The sequence below is a fragment of the Pomacea canaliculata genome, linkage group LG4, assembly GCF_003073045.1.
Source record: "Pomacea canaliculata isolate SZHN2017 linkage group LG4, ASM307304v1, whole genome shotgun sequence".
In the NCBI taxonomy this organism is placed as follows: Eukaryota; Metazoa; Mollusca; class Gastropoda; order Architaenioglossa; family Ampullariidae; genus Pomacea; species Pomacea canaliculata.
In genome coordinates, this window is record NC_037593.1 from 9,405,984 (window position 1) to 9,426,657 (window position 20,674).

The following is a 20,674-nucleotide window of genomic DNA, read 5'->3' on the forward strand; positions in this document are numbered from 1 at the left end:
GACAGAGATACATTCTGAGAAATGTACCTTTCAGCAGTTTGGTTTCAAAATCAAAATCAAATCAAAATCAAAACAAACTTTATTGTCTGTCGAGGATACCCAGGACAGAAATTTTTCTTCGCTCACAAGGGCAGGCATACATACTCAACAATTGCAATATCATAGATGTGATCTTTTGTTGACTGAAACATCATTATGTGTTGCATAACAGTAATCTTATGGAATTACCATGATATACAGTTTATTGTTAACCTCATGCTGTGCGTGCTAGTGTATGCTTTCATAAAAATGAAATTATAATAAAGGAAAGTTCAAGGCACTTACATAAATGAAGTTGCATCATAAGCACACAGATATCAGTAGGTATCAAATGCATCATACAAATCAATTCTTGTCCTATATTTGATTTTTGGTCTGTGTCAAAACTCAGATAAATGGCAAAAAGGCATTAAAAGTTAAGTGACAGCCTTACTGTTATTTGACAACTGATCAAAGGGAATGCAAATTATAGATCGTTGATAATCAGTGTCACATTTTTTTGGGGGTGTGAATTTGTGTATGTACCACAGTCTTGGGCATTCACTAGTTATGAATCATGCATCATTAGTAAGCGTTTTAATAATCTTTGACATCATTATTCAAAGAATGATAGATTTGATGAGTTATATTTTTTATGTGAGTAGTAGTGCATAGGAGTCAATCATGTAGAACACTAGATTCTTCAGTGCAAAGTCATTAAGTATTTATAAGTCAGGTTCATTATTTATTGTCAGTATTTTTCTTGTCAGAATGATCAACATAATCAGCAAGGTAAAGGTCATCCCTTGACCTTTTTCATGTACATGTAGTTGGAGAGTGAAGTGTTAGAGACCTCACTTTTCTCAGGGCCAGCTTCATGTTAGGGTGGTGCCCATCTCCTCTTCCTCACTGCCTTATCTTCCACAGACCTTTAAGAGTCAGGTACCCATTTCTGACAGCTGGGCTGACTGCAGGGAGGAAGTGTGCTGTGCTACACAGATATTGAACTGGCACATCTCTTGGCTTCAATGCCACTCCTCTCATAACTCTTTCTGTTTCCTCAATACAGTCAGTGCAACCATCTATTCCGTTACAATATGCAGGCAAAATATCATTTTGGATAAAAATATCAGTCTTACAAAAATGCTAAAAGTATGGACATGAACAATATTTTTTCTGTCAAAATATTCTTCACTTAATTTCTTGACACCAAAGCATGTGTTAGTTACCATGAACTTTGAAATCTCACTTGTGATAGTCTGAACAAAAAAGCACAACAATAATCACAATGTTAGGTAATGTAACAGCAAAGCTAAAATGAAGAAATGCCAAATTACCACAACATGCAGTAGAAGTGAGACATTCCAGACAAGCTTTGACAATTGTCTTTAAATAATACTGAGTAAACAAAGAAACTACTACATATGCATTCACAAGCACACTAACACACACACACTAATGTACAGTTAAGTCTACTATTTAACAGCTGTCTGAGGTCTGGGCCAATAATTAAAGTTACCTTTTCACTGATTGTCACATGGAAAGTCCAGCTTTCCTTTTCACAATAAGACCCCAAGAAAAGCCTATATAGCTCATCCCATTAAATTATGTAGATGATACAAATATGCACAGCTTAACCCGTTTTAAAAAATCCGACAAGTCTATATGAAACAATGACAATTTGACTGGCTCATGGAGCCCATTACATTAATATATTACTACATAATATTTGTCGAATGCTCTTTTTGGTATCAAGTTGTCTCTCCTCCTCCAAGCTTACTCGACAGCCATAGTTAAAGACAGGTCTGCTGTAAAATGTCTTAGTAGATTAAGTGGCAGACTCTTTATCTTCTTTAACTAAGACTTGGATTACGGGGCACCATGACAATAGAGGGCAGATAGCCAGTCTGTGTTTCATACACGTAGGAAAAAAGCTACAATAAACAGCAAGCAGATGGCAGCACTTTGGGAAGGGGTGCAAGCGGATGAGTACTGGTCACTGACTTCGTCTGTGTGAGACGTGCTGGTGGGGGCTGCAGATGAAGCCTGTTGGTCTCTGGCTACACAGAGTCCACAGGCCTTAGGGACAGTTACTGCGCATGTACAGTTGGTACCTGCCTGTACAGTGTCCCAACTTACGCCAGTCCTCACAGTACCTGTGCATGTTGACACAGATTTTGTTCTGGCCACCTGATGAATGAAGCAAACATCTGTTAGTAACAGTAACAACAAATGGCTGAACTATTATGTACTTAAAAGCTGATATCCTACGATGTGAGATCTGGTGTTTTAATTCTTAAAGCTAGCATCGCCATCCTATTTAGAACATGTTAACATGATCTTAGTGTTGAGAGAGAGAGACTGTGGATGTTTTTACATGTGATTTTTATTATATGGATAGGATGAAGGAGGTGTTGATCTTACCATCAGTACATTTCTGACAAGATTTCTTGCAGTAGGTCATCATGAAGGTCGAGCTGCTACACTCCTCTTTCTTTGCCCAGATTTGACAGGAGTTATACTTATCCTCGCATAAACCTGTAAAATAGATATGACAGGGACATCACTCAAGAGCGTGAAAATCATGCAAAGTAGGTTTCTTACACTGGCTTGTAAGTCTCTCAGACAATGTATTTAAATCCACGTGAAAATATCATGCAGATACTCAAAACATGACCAACTTCAAAAAAAAAAAAATCATCTATTTATCTATCCCGTCTTTCATCAATATGGCGATATTTTGTATGGTCATGTGATGTGTGCTACAAAATGTAGAATAGATGACATTGTAACAGTCTGAAAGCATGCAAATCGTAGCATATACTCACCAGTGGTTGGTCTAGTCACACTTCCTGTTCCTGATCTTGTTACAGTTTCAGTTGTTTTTCCAATGTCGGGTCCAGGTGTGACACCGTAGCATTCACGAACTGGGTTCCCACGACACATGCACTTGCAGTTTTTGTCCAAAAATCCTTCACTCGGGCACCTGATGTCTCGACAGTTAGCTGAAACACATCCCATTACTCACTCATGAGTCTGACATCAGAAACATCGGCAAAACTAGTCAACGATGCCAGTGATAAATCGTCAGTCTGTTGGTGTATAAGGCGAGCCAGCATGTCTGAGAATTATAACTTGTACTTTCAGCAGCTTATTAACACATATAAACTTTACCTTATAATGTGCATTAAGATGAACTTTTTTTTTCCTACCGTAAAATTAAAAGCTATGAGACAGGAACTCTGTAAATAAACGTATATTACAGACCAAATCTAATGCAGCCACAAAATTAATTTCAAACAATATTCTGCAGCGTGTCACGTGGGACAGTGACATTACGTCAGTGATGACATACTGAAAGGCGTCATGATAACGTCATCAGTGACGTAATGACAGAAAAAATGCGAGTTTAACGTCATCAAACTGTCACTTTACTTATACTGCACGTGTTAATGGCCGGTGAAAATTTACATTTTGATGGGAACTTACCTTTTTGGCTACAGGTGTACATAAGATTGGCCATCTTTATGTCCAGGAAACTCAAACCACTTCTGTTGCCGATGACACTCTGGTACTTAGGGTTCTTCGTTCGTATCGTGTCTCCTCCAGTTACCGAGAATGCCTTCAAAGTAAAATACAAATATTGAGGATAGTGCTGAGGCTAATCATAAGAAAGAATGAGAGGAAGACACTCAGATGTATCGATGCTTCAAAGTTTGACCTACGTGCACCAAGCTTACATGCCAGAAACACGAAAAACAACTGTAAGGGGGGCGGGGTCAAAAGACTAATGGTAAGGTGTGTCAACTGGCGCATGAATACGTCTTCATTGTCTTAAAAGATGGTTAAAACACAAGCAGAAGAATTTGTCAGCGAGATAAAAATGTGAGACTTTGAAGGGACGAATATTCTGTGGTTAGAGCACTCAACAGCAGAAGATCACCAATTCGACTCAGACCCAAATCTGAGACACTAAACTTGTCTCTGTACCTCTAGCAGTGACACTAAACTTGTCTCTGTACTTCTAGCAGTGACACTAAACTTGTCTCTGTACCTCTAATGAATGAATTACTAATCTGTCTTGAAAAGTAAAAGGACGAGTGAAGGAGAAGGCCGTAACTAGTCTTCGTCTTCTGCAAGCATGCCCTAGATACGATGAACCTCTTCCAGTTCCTCAAAGGAACCAATCCACATGAACTTTAGTAGCTGGGGCCGTTGTTTTTGCTCACCTTGGCACCATAGTGCATGACACTCTCATAGTCGTAGGGGATACCAAAGACGTTGACAAAAGATGTCGTATACTTCTCGAAGTTGTAGTAGAGGTTGGGCGGGATGTTCGCCCTGATGATCTCAACGTAGTCATCGCGGTCCGGCCTCGTCTGCTCGTGCTGAAAACCCACCGCGTGACCCACCTCGTGCACGATCACACCTTTCTGTCAGACGGAAAAATTCATTAATTCTTTCTTTCAGCGACCCGCAGTCGCGCATTTTTACTTTACTGTGTTTGGCATACTATTAATTCAAAACTAAAAGCAGGATTCTAGACCTGACTTAAAAAAGGAACGGGAGTACAATAATTTTTTATGAAGTTTACAGCAAGAAACAACTGGTGTTAATGTTAAGCCAGATGTTTTCACTGTAGCTTGTTATTGAGGGAGTCTTGCACGATGGACCATTGCTGACAGAAGGTAAGTTTTAACTAGGAAGCCACTTACCGTGCGACAGCCTCTGGCAAGACCTATTACTTGAGAGCCTCCAATCATGCCGACATTGGAAAAACAGCTGTAAAATATGAAAAACAGCTGTAACATAGGTAAACAGCTGTAACATACGGACACACAACTGTAAAGTTACTGAGACATGAAAGTACGATAGAGATAAATTTAAGATCTTTATGTTTTAAGCTGTATTTAGTGTTCACTATTGTCTTCTCGGCCCTTCATAGAAATGTAAGTTTCTTGAAATAATCGTGTCAAAATACAAATACTTTTTTCACCCCCTCAGAGGTTATCAAGATATTCAAAGTCAATTATCCGCATAACATGCAATTAAAAACCTATATAATACCAAATATATATATACACAATTCTGTATTGGCATATATATTCCCACACACGATATATATATATACACAATGACACCTAATTCTCTGACTGAAATGTTTACATTAGAATAGCGTATAGTAAAGTGGTAAATTATCTTAATCGCCAAAGTTTTGACAGTAGAATGATCATCTGGTTCATCTCCGATGTCTCCACTGTTGACAAAGTCTACAAGTCTACAAAGCTTTTCGTTTCCAATGATCTCATTTCTATGATCGCAAAGAATTCCCTCTCAGCGCCATCTGTTACTAGAGCACATTGCGGAAAATACCGAGAACACAGAAAGTGAGCACATGATCTGGTATTGCCAAAACTAAAGGAACAGACAGAACAGAAAAATTCAGACTAGAAATATTACCCGTCGCCGTTATCAAAGAGAATGAAGTTGCGATCTGTCGACCGGGCACGTCTGAAGCTGAGGCAAGTGTATTGCTGCCATTCATCCAAGGCCTTCTGAATTTCTCTTTCCTCGCTAGATGCTGTCAGAGATCATCATCATCATCATCATCATCATCATCATCATCATCATCATCATCATCATCATCATCATCAGTCGTCGTCGTCGTCATCATGGTCTTCATCACTATCGTTGTCCTTGTCGTTGACGTAATGCACGCATTCACTTTACTTCCTTTTTTCGCATGCTAATACTCCGTTTATGTCGAACCGTGCACTGATATATAAACTGTACATACTTTCATCATGGGGGCACAGCAACAGGATAGGATCTTGTGGATCACTTACTTTGAATAATGATTGCGTGTGCGTGAGAGAGAGAGAGAGCGGGAAGGGAGAAGGATAAAGAGAGGAAGAATGATAGAATCTCTCTCCATATATACATACACATGAATGTATTGCCAAATTACTTACAGAAAACGTAAGATGCAATTTTGTAGGGTATCACATCGTCATCCCATCTGTAATCGTTTGAGCGGATTGCTTTCCTTTTATTTCTTCTGCTATTGGATGTGCTGGTGGCGTTTCTGTAAGTCACAGACAGGATTGTGAAGTGGGCGGACATAGCAACTCATCAAACTCTCCACCTGTTGTTTGCTTCAGGAATTAATATTGATACAGAGTCAGGTGGTGTGATAAGAGGGAACATCACACAAAGAAAACGGAACAGTTGATCTTCACACAGTATGACGTCATACAGTAACAGTAACATGTCGGAGGAACCCTTACTCTCCAACGGTTTCAAAGTATGAGAGTTCTGTATACTTAATGGCATTCGCTCCTTTTCTGGTTATGACGATAAGAATTCATTATGTACGATCATTCACTCCTTGTTAACTCCTTTTGGTGGTGATGATAGGGTGACTTCAAAGCAGAGACAACAACTGATATACAGTCTTCTTCAGATTGATAAAATACTCGAATTATTTTAAAGAAATAATATTGACTGCTGTAATTGGTAGTCAGAAAGAGATTGACTGATGCGTGGATGAAAACAGCAAGAAAAATGTGAAGAAAGTTGGCGGGAACTTACAGTCGCTGAATTTCTTCCCACTGCTCGGCTGTGAAGATCATATCCAGTTCCACTTTCACCGACGGTTTTTCGCTGTCTACAGACTGGAAGAAAGCGAATTCACTTGCTGCAAATAGAAACGACATATTATCTTAGAGTACACACACTTCACAGTATAAACTGTATCCTAGTTAAAGCTAATAAAATTAACTAAAAAAGCTTTGATGGTTGACAGGACCCAGACGACTGGCGATAACTGGTTGACAAATGACTTGCTTGATGATCCGACAAAGAATCTCTGAACTATGTCAATAGGCAAGTTAACGGGAAAACAACTTTCTGTGTTCACTTAATGTGGTTTTAGAAAACATCAAAATAGTTAAATTCAGATTCATTTAACTTCAGGCAAGCAGAAAACTCCTATATCAGCGATGGTTTCTTACGAGGACTGGTGATAAGGTGACGAGATGATGATGACAACGATGACAGAGAATGTCAGATTTCTAGCTTAAAGAATGAATGAAAGATAAGAAAAAAAGAGGAAATGTTATCATTTAGAAAAGATTGTTCATGTGAGAATTATACCAACTTGTTTGTGCCGCGTTTGATATAATTTCGTCCATGGTTAAAGACACCACACTTGCTAGGATCTGAAAATAGACAAGACAGCCGATAAATGATAATGTTTTCTGTTTGCTTGTTTCCTTAAAATACATGTGAGAAAAAGAAAGCATGCACGCTCCTCTTAGTTCTAATTCGGTGAGTTAGATTTTTTGTTTGTTTTTGTTTGTAGGAGCTGCACAGGTACAGTGCATGACGAATGTTTGCCTCCAGTATTGATATTAGATGTGATAGCATTGATATTATGTGTGATTACTGGCATTTACAGTTTTTCCAGACTAGCCTTTCCTGAACAAAGGTCAAGACAGTGGGTATCTACAGATCTACATCCCCGTCACCCACGTGTCCCCGACACAGACGCACAGATGGATGGCGTTCTCCGTCTCTGAAGTGACAGAACGATTTCTCCTTGTCCCAGTTGTCCAAAGTACACTGGAGACTTTGTGAACATTCAACTCATCAGCAGGACAGGACAATTGGAGAAAACATCTTCATCACAAGCCTGACTCATCAAAGTGAGCGATTGTTGACAAGTGTTCCTTACTTGCAAAGAAGTCCTACCAGCTTGTGCTCTAAATGTTTAAATAGGAGTTTAATTGTTGCTCCTATGGATATATCTTGGTACGGAGACTTGTTTGTAAACCAAACACAATGAAACAGCACACTGACACTTTAAGACAGATTTTTTAAAACTTTTCAAGTGTAAATTTAAATTTATACAACATTTTAAAAGTCTTTTTTTAATATTAAATCCTTTCATACTTGTTGAAAATGTTCTAGTACTGCTTAGTGTAGTTAGATTATGAACACCTATTGAAAATATAAGTCAGGCTAATTTAATTGTGAATAGTCTGACTATCGGTATTATAAACACTCATCTTATATCTGACTATTGGTGTTGTGAACACCCACTTGTGTCTGACGATTGATGCTATGAACACCCAATGTATATCTGAACAGTGTTTAGAATTCTTCACTCTAAACAGACTCAAACTGACCTAATCTAATGTAGCACTTACATAAATGTCTTTTACATTACAAAATAAAACCATTATTATCTTAGATTTTTTAAATGCTGTTTCAGACATTAATGAAGAAAAAAGTTAATTACCTGCGCTCCAAGGAGACAGAGAAGGAAGAGACCTCGACTTGTCATGGTGGTCAACGAAAGGCCTTGTGCTCCTTAAATTTCCAAAGCAAATAAAAACTGGGGCAGTTCGTGTCTACGAGTTAATGTCCTGTTTCCTAAGTCTTGAGATCGTAGAATATGCAATTTCAGTAATAAACTGTTCTACAACTGAGTGTTCTCTGTGTTCAACACGCCGTCGATGGCTCACTTGACCCCAAGTGTAACTCATGATCAAGACCCGGAGTTTATATACAGCTGGAGAGCGGAAATGACCGACACGATGACAAGACAGGAATTACTTATTCATCAGGCATCTGTAAATGTTTTTGCTTTCCTTATAAGGATGTTTGATCAAATGACACATCAGTAACGTACTGCCTGGCAGCAAAGTTTCTAAAGTATTCTTTCGAAAAGAAATCCTTTTCGATTTTTTTTATTTTTATTTTTTGCTTTTGTCTAAAGGAGATGCAAAATGTGTTTCGGGAGCAGTTACTACTTTTTCTTAAAGTGCTTTTAATATTCCGCCTGACTAAATGTCTGTTCATGCTGATGTATTAGTTACTGTAACTTCTACGTAATTCATAGCATTGAACATTGCACAATACAGTTTTGTTAAGTAATTGATTTTTTTAACGTATATTTATTAACAGATGTCACAGCTTCACAAAATATTCCAGGTACCACTACGAAGACAGGAAAAATATTTAAATGATTACGTGAGGACCACTTTTATTGCTGTTTCTCACTCACTCACTCACTCACTCACTCACTCACTCACTCACTCACTCACTCACTCACTCACTCACTCACTCACTCACTCACTCACTCACTCACTCAATCACTCAATCACTCAATCACTCAATCATCTGACTGGAGGATCATATCTTTCTAAGGTAGGATTATCACCTGAAATTATTTACAACGACGTTCTAAGCCAAGAATAGGAAAATTCTGCATTGAAACAGACTGCTTGCTAATATCTTTATCTTTGTTTTCATCAATTTTAGAATTTATTGTTCTTATTTTTTTGTTTGGGAAGAGAATACTTAAAAACCAGTCGTAAGCACGTTCATTATCTTGTAGAGGTAGACCTTCACAATGGCACCAGCTGACCTCTTAACCTTCTCAAGAAACGCCATGTTGATACCTTCCGTACACTACGTGTGTTGTATCTGTGTGAGGTTAATGAACAACTCGTTAATAAAATAGTTATGCTTCTCGTAAAAACAAATTTACCACTGTTTCTTTTGACCACCCACCTCATTTCCCTGACTACCTATCTTTGAGGCTCCTTGAAACACAAGACAAACTTTCAGAAATAATCTCACGAATGGCGTTTTGAGAAATCAAAGAGGAGTCAGAACTAGCTGCAGAAAGCGAATGTTTTCACTATTCTTTTTTTTTTTTATTACAACTGGGGCAGGTGCATGGCATGATCGTATTCGCTAGATAGATGGAAGGCTAAAGCGTAGAAGACAGCTACGATGACCATGGGATATAAACTGATAACCACCCTAGCACCAGCTTCATTTGACTCGCATGTATAGAGGCGTGCTTCCAACATCCAACGTTCATGACGTCATTGGGTAGTCACCTCACGAGACAGTATCCCCCGGAAACATGGTTGTTGCAGATGGTAACGGCCCTGATGGCATGTAGATTGATGTTTAACCCTACTGACCCGCTGACACATATCCTACTGCACTGTAAGCTCTGGAATTTAAGGTCAGGAAGACAAGACCAGCAGCTGTTGGGAACATTGAGTCACCATGACATCATCTATCACGAGGTAACTGCGTTTTAACGGAAAGACTGCGGAACAAGAGATCACGGAACCAGTTAAGTCGTTGCCCAGCAACACAAACCCATCCCAGTGAGAGAACCGTTGGCTCACTCACCAACCGCTGCTGAAGTGCTTTCCTCTGTTTCTTTACTTCCTTCTCTGACAGTTTTATTTTAAATGTGTCATGAGCTTCTACACCTGCTTTACGAGCATTTGATGTTCGCGGTATGTTTCATTTACACAAATTGAAGTAACGTGATGGATGCTTACTTATCAACGCACCCAAACGAACTTAGGACATTAGAAGATATTTTTTATTACAGTAATAGTGAGACAATGAAACAATTGCTTAAACCATTTTAACTTCGTAATAGCATTAGTTACCGTCATACAGCTTGCTAAAGTTTTTCTGTTGCAAGATTATACTTCTACAAACTTAATTCTTGTTAAGACTTTTTGTGTAAAAATTATTCTCAAAACTGGTTAGAATTTTTTTTTATCATTTTCTGAATAATCTTTTCATAATTACACGTCATCCTCTTTCTTGTTTATTAGAAAAACTCTTCTGATGTGTTTCTAAAGTTCCGACATTTTTTTTAACGTGCATATGTGTGATGGTCAAATTGGATAGGAAGAAGGCGGAAGACATTAAAGACGACCCACACACAAATGTACTACTAGTGATAACGAAGCTGTAAGATCAAAGAAAGGTTAAAGGTAATAAATTAGCATTTTTACCGAAGGACATCTTTCGCTTTTTGTTTGCAGATGTTCTTGTGGTATTGGTGCTTCCCGGCCTTTATGCTTTGCTGCGAGTTCTTGTACGGCAAGATTAGGGTATCATGAAGATCCTTCCCCGTGTTTAAAAAAAATCCCCTAGGTCCACCCCATGATATTTCTGGGTATTTTAACAAAAAAGATAAATAATCTTGCGAAATTAACATCTCACCCATAGCTATAAGCCCAGGGAGTACCCTGAAGCAGTAGCTGTGGACCAAATGCAAAACTTTGAAGCAGAGCCGATCTTTTGAACTCGGATGTTTAAGGTCTGCTCTGCCTGCGTCGTACTTTCAACAGTGCTGTCAACACGAAAGTTATTTTATATTTTGGTGAAACAAGACAAAGTGGCCATACTTTTCCAGATGGTGCGACTTTTATTGAGTCTTAAACATTGTAGATGAGGAGGAGGAGAAGAAGAAGAAAGTGGAGGTGGAGGAGAAGGAGAAGGATGAGGAGGATCAAAACACAGCAACAACAACACAAAAAGAACAAGAACAACAAACAACAAAAACAATAGAAAGAACAGCAAAAGAAGACAAGGGATAAAGAACTGACTTTCGTAAATGACCGTAACGCTTGGATCTGATCCATTGATGAAAAGCAACGAAGCTTCTATTTATATGTTAACTCTTTTCTTTCAGACTTGAAATCAAGTTTCCGTGATCGTGTTCCACAACGCCCTGGAGCTTCCTGTACGCAGCTGTCGTCCCAACGTGACTCAGTAGGAGTCAAAGGTCATGTTTTCAAAGCCATTCACATAGGTACATTTCAACTACTTGTGATGTGTATACATATTTTGAATGTTTAGTTTAGTCCTTGTTAGTCCTCGAGGAGCATAGGGCCGCAACATCTCGCCAGCGGACCCGGGTTTGGGCAGCACCCCGCCCCTTCAGTTGGGTCCATGGGGTTACGACGTCCTTTGCCTCGCTTTCTACTGTTCTTCTCCAAATCTGCTTTGGTCTGAAGCCTCGGATTTTGAATAGGGATAGCAAATTGTGACAGAAAGATGCTTGCTTACGTATGTACTAAGGTAACTTACTGAAGTTGTCAGGTGAAACTTTATAGGATATCGTGCTACGCCCATCAATAATAATTACTAGCAACAATCTAGTCGACATCCTCATCTGTCTCTGTTGCAGTAGGTCAGTCAATATTTATGCCGACAAACACTACAAAGTTCACACATGCGCAGTAAAGCAAGTGATGGCACAGAATATTTACTGCTTTTTTCTGTGAGTTCACACAAACAAAAGACAATGAGGTTTGCGAAACTTTAATCTGACGCCACAGGTGGTGCAAACAAAGAGAAAAAAGATTTGTTAGTAAACAAGAGGTGGCGCGAGAAGGTTAATTTTCGGATAGTTGAGCAGGTCACGAATCAAAAGCAAGAAAACAGCTGATCTTTAAGTCTAGAAGCTGTTGTCACTTCTTCTGCATTTCTGTCATTGCAACAACACAGGAATAGCCATTGTTCGTATCATCAAATTATTATAAAAAGAAAATTATTATTAAATATTAAGCTATCAATTATTATGCACGTGAAGTAAAGACGGAAGGCTTACGCTGATGCCAAAAGTTGTGTTTCTACAAAATCAGTCATGAATACAGGACAAAACTTTACCCTACGTTATAAAAATACTGATTATCTTGACTGGAAACAAGCTTGCATCTCACAATAAAACTTTAAGCGCAGTACATCACGATAAATATTTCACAATAAGGTCAACATTAGTAAACGTTATTTGCCAAATAGTCACATTTAAGGTCCTTCTCTGCATGCACTCGTGGTCAAACAACATCAAAACATCTGCTAAACGTGACTTACAGCAGCAAGTGAAAGGAAGTTAACCCTTTATTTCAATTAGGCAAAAATGCTTACAGACCAGCTGACAATGGGCGAGAAAGCTAAGAGTAAATGTACATACGAATGAGCCTTGCTGCGATGAGCAGCAAGCAGCATTTTGCGAAAGGGTAGTAGTTCTACTCATCAAACATTTTCTTTGCGGGCAGTCAACGAGAGGAGCACAGATGAAACACGGTCAGCATTTCATAAACACAGTCCACAGGCTTTGGGACACGAATTTCTCACATGCACTGCATTCTTTCCTTGACAGAAGCCTTTACCACTCCAGTCCTCACAGCTGCTGTCCTTGTCTACACAGGGTTCACTTTGGAGCTTGATGACTACAACAAACATAAGTTAGTAACAAGTGTGTACAAATATGCGTAATATAGTACTGATTACTCTGCAATATGACTTCATCAGAAAAAGAGAGCTTTGTTTTTTTATTTTTCAGACTATTTATAAGATGATTTGAGATATCACACAAAACATGAAGAATAAGATTGTAACACTTAAAACATTCGCACATAAAATATATATATAAACAGTGTATGCACGTATCAGAGGTAGGTCTCGCCACACTCTGTTTACCTGCGTTTGTTTCGGTGCTGGCTCCATCTCCAGGCCCAGGTGTGGTGTCGGCGCAACTGCGTACTGGACTTCCAGGGCACATACACTCACAGTTTTTGTTTTGGAACCCTTCCCCTCGGCACTTGACATTTGTACAGCCAGCTGAAACATGCCACCACTTGAGTGATGCGGCTGACGTCATACAAACATGTAAACATGTGCACGTTACGCTAGTTCTAAATGCATAGATACACCAGTTTCGTTGGGAGAGGTTACTTATGCACACTGAGTCGGACGTAGTTTGAATTTGCAATAAATAAATGCTAGTTCGTCTATGTTTACATATGAAGTAATTGTTGTCAGTAATTACTCTGTCCGACAAAAAACGAAATCTGTCTAATAATCCTTTAGGTCTCCATTTGCAGTAAAGCAGTGAATCATTTTGAACTTTTTTTTACGAATGTGAACTCTGTCCTTTCTTGAAGTTTTATAACCATAATAGAAGAACGAAAAGGGACGACATTAGGAATACAGCTTCGTCATTAAGATCGTTTTCCTACCAGAAAGATATTTTAAAGCATGACAGAAAAACTATTTTAAAACAAATTATGAATAACAAAAAGGATTGTATAACATTAATTCCCCACATTTGCATTAACAGCAGAGATTTGTTCGGTACTACTAAAGTCTATGAAAATGAAAAACTGGACATTGGAACCACAATTATGGATAAAATTGTTATTGGAAAAATTTTAACAAAGTCTGAGTATAATGTAACAACATTTTCACTTTATTGATCTTGTATTAATAGTTGATTAAAAAATAAGACTGGTTTGAATTCTTTACTCGTTATCTCATGAAAGACTTCACCTTTCTCGCTGCACCTGTACATAAGATTAGCCATCTTAATGTCTCGGAAACTCAGGTGCTTTGCTGTGCCAATCACGTCCTGATACTTCGGGTCCTTCGTTCGTATCGTGTCGCTGCCATTTTCAGAGAAGTACTAAAAAATAAAATAATGTTCATACTAATAGCATTTTTTATAGACTTAAAACAATTATTAAACTAAAATCAATTCTGTTGTATTAATGCAAAAAAAAAAAATCAGTGCATGCAGCAGCACAGCAGATGTAAGAAACCTAATTAAGTGTAATTCTATTGGCAAGAAAGATATTTCTTTCTGAAGAAAACGTTGAGCAAGAGAAGTCAGTCAGCTTGAGTGGCAGAGTAGGTGGACTATAGCCAAGTGTTGACAAAAGACAGAACACGTAGAGACGTCTTGAATTTTAGAATAAAAGGATACTGATATAGTCTTAAACACTAAAATGTTTTAAATCAGGATAAGGATTATCAGAGAGCTATCAGTGAAAACGTGGTTAGATTGGATCAGAAGATCTGAGACGAAATGTGGTTCAGACCGGTGAAAGTGATTTTAATGAATTTTATGACCAGCAGCAAATTAACTAGCGTCTGCTTAGTCGTGGAAGGCACGGAAAAGAGAGCATTAAATTCAGTATCTGCCATCTGTAAAGAGTTCCCTAAATACGGTGAAACACTTGACCTGATCGTTTCCTCTTTAGTCGCAGGGAACGTGGTTTTTCTCACCTTTCTTCCATAATGCATGATGCTCTCATAGTCGTAGGGAATGTCAAAGACATTCAAATAACTTGACGCATAATTTACAAAGTTAAGGTACTTCATTCCTCTTTGATATTCTGAGAGAGGATCTCAACGTAGTTGTCACGGTCTGGCCTCGATTGCTCGTGCCGAAAGCCCAGCGCGTGCCCCACCTCGTGCAAAATCACTTCCACCTGCCGGGAAAAAATTTGAAAATGAAATTCTTTCCTTATGTGTCTATAACTGGCAGCTAGATAGTTGCCAGAAAAGTATACTTTGTTCCCGGCGTGCTAGCAATGGTAATGATCCAGAATTAAAGGGATACTCCAAAGTTCCCAAATTACTGGGACATGGGACATTAGTTTTAGTTGCGTATACAGAGAACTACAAGAGTGAGACTTACAGTACGACATCCGTCCTTGAGCTTTATAGTCTGATTGCCTTTAATCATGCCTACATAAGAATAACAACTGCAGAAGAAAAAATGTAACACTGTAACGTAAAAGAACATTGAAGATTAAAAAAGATACATACATTTTTAAGGTAAAAGGTAGTGCAAATAAATAAGAGAAAATGAAAGCAGATAATACAAGTTCTTATGATTTATGGTTTATTCATTGCACGTCATAAAGACATTGGTAAAGACCCGCAGTTTTACTTATTATATCCTTTACTGCCTATGTGGCGTCTAGAATTCAACAGATGTATCAGAAAACTTGCACATTTCAAAGCAAAAGGAACAAAAGAGAAAACCTGAGACAAAAAAATAAACCAGTGAGTTACCCGCTACCGTCGTCAAAGACGATGAAGTTGGTGTCTGACGGCAACGCGAGCCTGAAGCTGATGCAAGTGTAATTTTGCCATTCCTCCAAGGCCTCTGTAATCTTCTGTTCCTCGGCAGATGCTGTCAACAAACGTTTATTCTTCTTCATCATCATCATCATCATCATCATCATCATCAATCCATCAATCCATCAATCCATCATATCATCTCAAATACACACAGAACTCGCATGAGGTTATACATGTCCAAAACATTCATATAACTTCATTTTAACTGCACGCCTGCTGCTTGTATATAAAGAGACTTTAAGCTGCCTATTTTAGAAAAGAATACAGATTTAAAATATTTATAGCGGTGTGTGTGTGCGCGCACGCAGAGTGAGAGAAATTCTTACATATGTACATACACGTATGTACTAAATTAACTTACTGAAGACACCAGGTGCAAATTTTGTAGGGTATCACGCCACCGGTCCATCTGAAACTTTCATCGCGAATCGCTTTCCTCTTGTGTCTGCTGCTGCTGCTGTCGTGTGTCTCGTCACCGTTTCTGTAAGATATAAATAGAATAAGGTAAAACGACGACATTAGCAACACAGCTTCGAGATCAAACTCGTATGATTATAGCTGAGCCGACACACAAAATATTCTTTCTTAATTTAAGCATAACTGTATAAATGTCTTAGTGCTACAATTGTTGAGAAAATCGGTTGAGCTGTATGGTTTATACCACAATAGATTAAAAGTAAAAAACTAAATGATGAAAATCAGCTATCAAACCAGGAAGAAGGTGATGATTATTAACTCCGACAAAATGGTGGTTCTTAGACAAATATGAAACAAAATGTTAATTTGTTACCGACGGCAAATCATATTAAAACAGAAAACGTGGTTTACCTAATTGTACAGAGCATGGAGAGATGACAAATCACTGTTTACGAGGGTAATGGAATAAGAAACGAAAAAGAGAGATATACGAAGTGCAAGACCGTAGAAATTATAACAACGATATTTACTAAACAGTTTTAATCATTAGCATTGGCACTTTATTAATAAGATCTCTAAAGTCTATATTCGCTTCTGTTGGATTAGAGGAAAGACAATCTTACTTAGGCTAGACACATTTGGAAAAAGTGTATTGACACAGACAAAAAAAATATAGACCGAAAACCGCCGTTATCAGTACTGATAGATCTGTCGTCTGCTCTGTGCAAGTCTAATCTGGGCACAAGTACCGTGCACTGGCCTGAATGACTCCCTTGATGTCGACTAAATTATCTCAGTACTTAGACTTTTACGTTTTGAGTTACCTTAATAGGGAGGACGCAAATCATTGCGTATTAACTCGGTAATTTAATTCCACAGTCCTAAGGAATGTCTACTTCCGGTAGGTTTGACGATGTCAACAATGAAGTACAGGGAGTGACGTCAACCGAGAGGCAGCAAATGTTAAAATATTTTTTTTCTTTTTTAAAGATTGGTAAAATACTCATTATGCTATATATTTTAAATTTTGAAGCAAGTTACCAAATGACTTTGAATAAATGTCGAGAACAAAGACGTGAAAAAGGTTCTAAGGAACTTACAACTGCTGAATTTCTTCCCACTGCTCAGCAGTAAAGATCATGTCGAATTCTACTTTCACTTCGCCGTCTGTGAACTGGAGGTAAGCGGACTCATTTGCTGAAATTAACGAATTAACAGATTTTGAGGACTTCGTATTTTAAGGAGTCGTGGGGTGCACAGAAAAAGGTCAACAAACCGGACGTCAGTATTATGAATGGATACGTTTCCGCTGTTTCAGACAATAGAAGAAGTTAGACAATATTTTAGTTAGCCTTATCCATGTACAAAAGTGACATCACGATTCTGACTTCGCAATTATATGCTTAGTGACTATTGTAGTCTGTAGCTCGAGTACAGAAAGGGTGTTTCTAACCAAAACTGTGAAATAACATTTTGCATTGTGAGCTTTTATCCATAATTACAAAAAAGTAGTCCTTTCCGACCTTTTTCTTCTTCTTCTTCTTCTGGTAAGACAGAAAAATTACATTTTGGATGAGTGGATCAACAAGCATGCATTAAGCGGGTGCGAAATTATTTTCATTTTTGGACTTTATTGTTTCTTTCAGATCCTACAGCAAAGATCTTCAAGGCTTTATATCAAATGAACAAGGCATTATAGTCGTTTGTTAGCATGTCCATTGATGAAAGCATTAACTCTGTGTCTTCCATGACTGTCCCACACAAAATGAAACAAATGTCTTATCTATATAATGGGAAAAATAAGCTTTATGTGGATATTATCAAAGCAAGAAAACAGTGGGCAGAAAATACCTTCACTTGGCCTCTTCACCACGATATGGAGTAGAAGGCTACGATATTTTAAACACCATAATGCCAGGAAGAAGTGAATGGGCTTTTTGGACTAAGTTATTATACTAAGTTATTCTTTCTTGTCTTCCTAGGGAGAAAGTCTTAAGTATTTATCCAATATATTACATTACTGAAGATAATAATAAACTAATAAGGTAGATAACACGTGTATTGTTCTATGTACACTGTAGTTTGCATTTTATTGAATCAAAGATAACATAATATGTATCTGAAAAGTAAATCAAAAAAGACCAAATGATTATTGGTATAATGACTGTTGATCTGTAACGATGGTGATTGTTTATACAAACTAGTTTCCGTTGCATTTAGTATGATTTCGTCAATCGTCGAAGACATCACACTCGTTATGACCTGAAAAAGCAAATACAGAGATATTTCCTGCTGAATAATGAAAGAATTTCCTAATAATATTATTTATAGTTAATTACATAATAATTAATTTTGTTGTAAATCATATCAGTGTCTATAACTGTGGCATTACTTCGTAGTATAGCGTGGTTTCAGCAGACACATTTCGGAAGCCTTGGCGCCATACTGCGCATGTTGATATACCAGCTGTCAAGATGTCCATAACATGCCAATAGAATGCGTTTAAAGTATTTTTAACATGCCAGATTCCTGCTGCCTAAATCTGTGGAAATCAAAGTAAGATTTACCTCGAAGACCATATATTCATGGAATTAAAGATTCATTTTTTAGGGTTTTATGGTGTGTAGGGTACAGCATAGTCCATACTTTTAAAAAGTATGCAAACTAATTTAAAACTTACAAAAATAGTCTTAAGCAGAACATGCCTACAAAAAAGCATAATATTATACTTTAATGTAATAATTAGGTGAATTACCTTGGCTCCAAAGACAAACAGGTAAACAAGACAACGATTGGTCATGATGGTCAGGAGTAAACACTACAAGGTTGTGCGCCCTGAAAGTCGAAGATCAACTGTGGCAGACCGTACCCCTGCGTTGTTGTGAAATTTCTGCCTGATGTTTTTTTTAAGATTGTAGATTTTGCAGTGTACAGCAGTGAGATACTTTTCACCGCAGTAAGTTCTGTACATTACCCACGGTACGCAGCAGACGACGCCGGCAAGTGGAACTCGTGATGGAGGTCGACAGAGACCTCTTATATAGATGGAACAGGAATGTAAATTGGTTCCCTGATTTAAAAAAAAATTCCTTATAAGGATCTCAACTGGACCAAATTTCAATAATGTCAATCGCATTTCTTCAATTTAGAGGTAGAAACCGACAACTTCTATGAACAAGATACTGAGGAAAGATGTTGCTGCTCTGAAAAACAGGAAGTTTACTATTTTCACCTGATATTAGATACTGAATCCTGCACGTGTGACCAGCCGACCTCATCTTCTCAAAACAGAAGTTTTCGCTACACTCCTCTATCCTTGTGACATAATAAGTATAGCACGTTCAAAGTAGTTATTATATGCATTTCAATTAATATCAAATTCGACTATTAGCTAACATCTTTTTCTGTAAAGTTTTAGTAAGAATCATGCCTCATAATTTCCAGAGACTTCAATTTTGACACCTGTGAAAGGATGTCAAGGGCACTCGTGCGTGGAGGTGCGATGGATCCATGAGGATCGCTCTCCTATGTGCACTGAAAACTTCCTTGAACACTACTCCTCACAACAGTTCACACTAGTCCATCTTTGAACATCCAACCCCCCAGCCACCTCCTTATTTTTCGTCTATTGACTACTTCCCTATTTGTTTTCCTCTGCAGAATACGATACCCTCAGTTCCTGTAATCCTATTCCTTTTTGCATTTTCTATATTTGTCTTTTATTAGTCATCAGTACTGTTGTTCATCCTTCTGTCCTTCGTATGTTGTCTATGTCACGTTCTTGTCTAATTCATCATCATCATCATCATCATCATCATTTATCAGTGGTAATCTCCAGTTTCCTTATTTCACATGTGGCACAGTACTAACATGCTTTCTGGCATTAAGACTGATTTTTTTATTTTAATCTTGAACATTACTGATTTCGTGGATATTGGCTTTCTTACTTTTTGTTTTTTGTATGCAGTCGTTACTCTGATATTGTTGTTACAACTTACAAGGACTGGATCACCACGGGGCTGTGGTCCATTACCCCTGTTTTGTATCATGTATACAGTTAGCTGCAGAAGCATCGACGAGAAAAGATCATGAAATTCTCAGATGATTCTACATTCTTGACCTATTGCAGAGGCATAATCAAGATCATGACAATGCCTTATTCATTTCTTATACATTAATGCCAAGATTATTTTCTGGAATTAAATTTAGACAAAACAAAAGAGACTAGTATAAACTTTAGAAAAGGAATGAAGATGCTGTTGTTCTCAACAGGATACACGATAATCTGTAAAAAAAAAAAAATTTAGGCACTCTTTTTGACTGCCTGCTTAAATGGGATGTAAACACTAAACATGCTGTCAAACTTGGTCAACAAAGAGTACACCTTCTTCGAAAAACTGAAAATGTGTAAATCAGCACAGAAATCGTGAGCCGTTTTTATCGGTTGAAAGTCTTTTTTCTTTTTCTTTTGCAT

General features: G+C 37.9%; 3 protein-coding genes across 3 annotated transcripts; all 3 read right to left on the reverse strand.

Annotated features, from left to right (window-relative positions):
• Nucleotides 1-76: 76 nt before the first annotated feature.
• Nucleotides 77-8,574, reverse strand: LOC112563298 (zinc metalloproteinase nas-13-like). The gene is made up of 11 exons (XM_025237163.1): nt 8,321-8,574; nt 7,178-7,238; nt 6,610-6,715; nt 5,991-6,103; nt 5,479-5,599; nt 4,734-4,800; nt 4,248-4,451; nt 3,508-3,640; nt 2,847-3,023; nt 2,443-2,556; nt 77-2,208 (listed from the first exon to the last, which is right to left on the reverse strand). Exons 1-11 carry the CDS (start codon nt 8,363-8,365, stop codon nt 2,099-2,101), a joined length of 1,251 nt encoding a protein of 416 aa, XP_025092948.1. The 5' UTR covers nt 8,366-8,574; the 3' UTR covers nt 77-2,098.
• A 4,284-nt stretch (nt 8,575-12,858) lies between these two features.
• LOC112563152 (zinc metalloproteinase nas-15-like) lies at nt 12,859-14,313 on the reverse strand. Its single transcript, XM_025236913.1, has 3 exons — nt 14,185-14,313; nt 13,336-13,476; nt 12,859-13,085 (listed from the first exon to the last, which is right to left on the reverse strand). Exons 1-3 carry the CDS (start codon nt 14,216-14,218, stop codon nt 12,949-12,951), a joined length of 312 nt encoding a protein of 103 aa, XP_025092698.1. The 5' UTR covers nt 14,219-14,313; the 3' UTR covers nt 12,859-12,948.
• Nucleotides 14,314-15,373: 1,060 nt separating this feature from the next.
• LOC112563151 lies at nt 15,374-19,230 on the reverse strand. Its single transcript, XM_025236912.1, has 6 exons — nt 18,956-19,230; nt 18,402-18,462; nt 17,301-17,397; nt 16,145-16,264; nt 15,715-15,835; nt 15,374-15,401 (listed from the first exon to the last, which is right to left on the reverse strand). Exons 1-5 carry the CDS (start codon nt 18,998-19,000, stop codon nt 15,727-15,729), a joined length of 432 nt encoding a protein of 143 aa, XP_025092697.1. The 5' UTR covers nt 19,001-19,230; the 3' UTR covers nt 15,374-15,401; nt 15,715-15,726.
• Nucleotides 19,231-20,674: the final 1,444 nt, after the last annotated feature.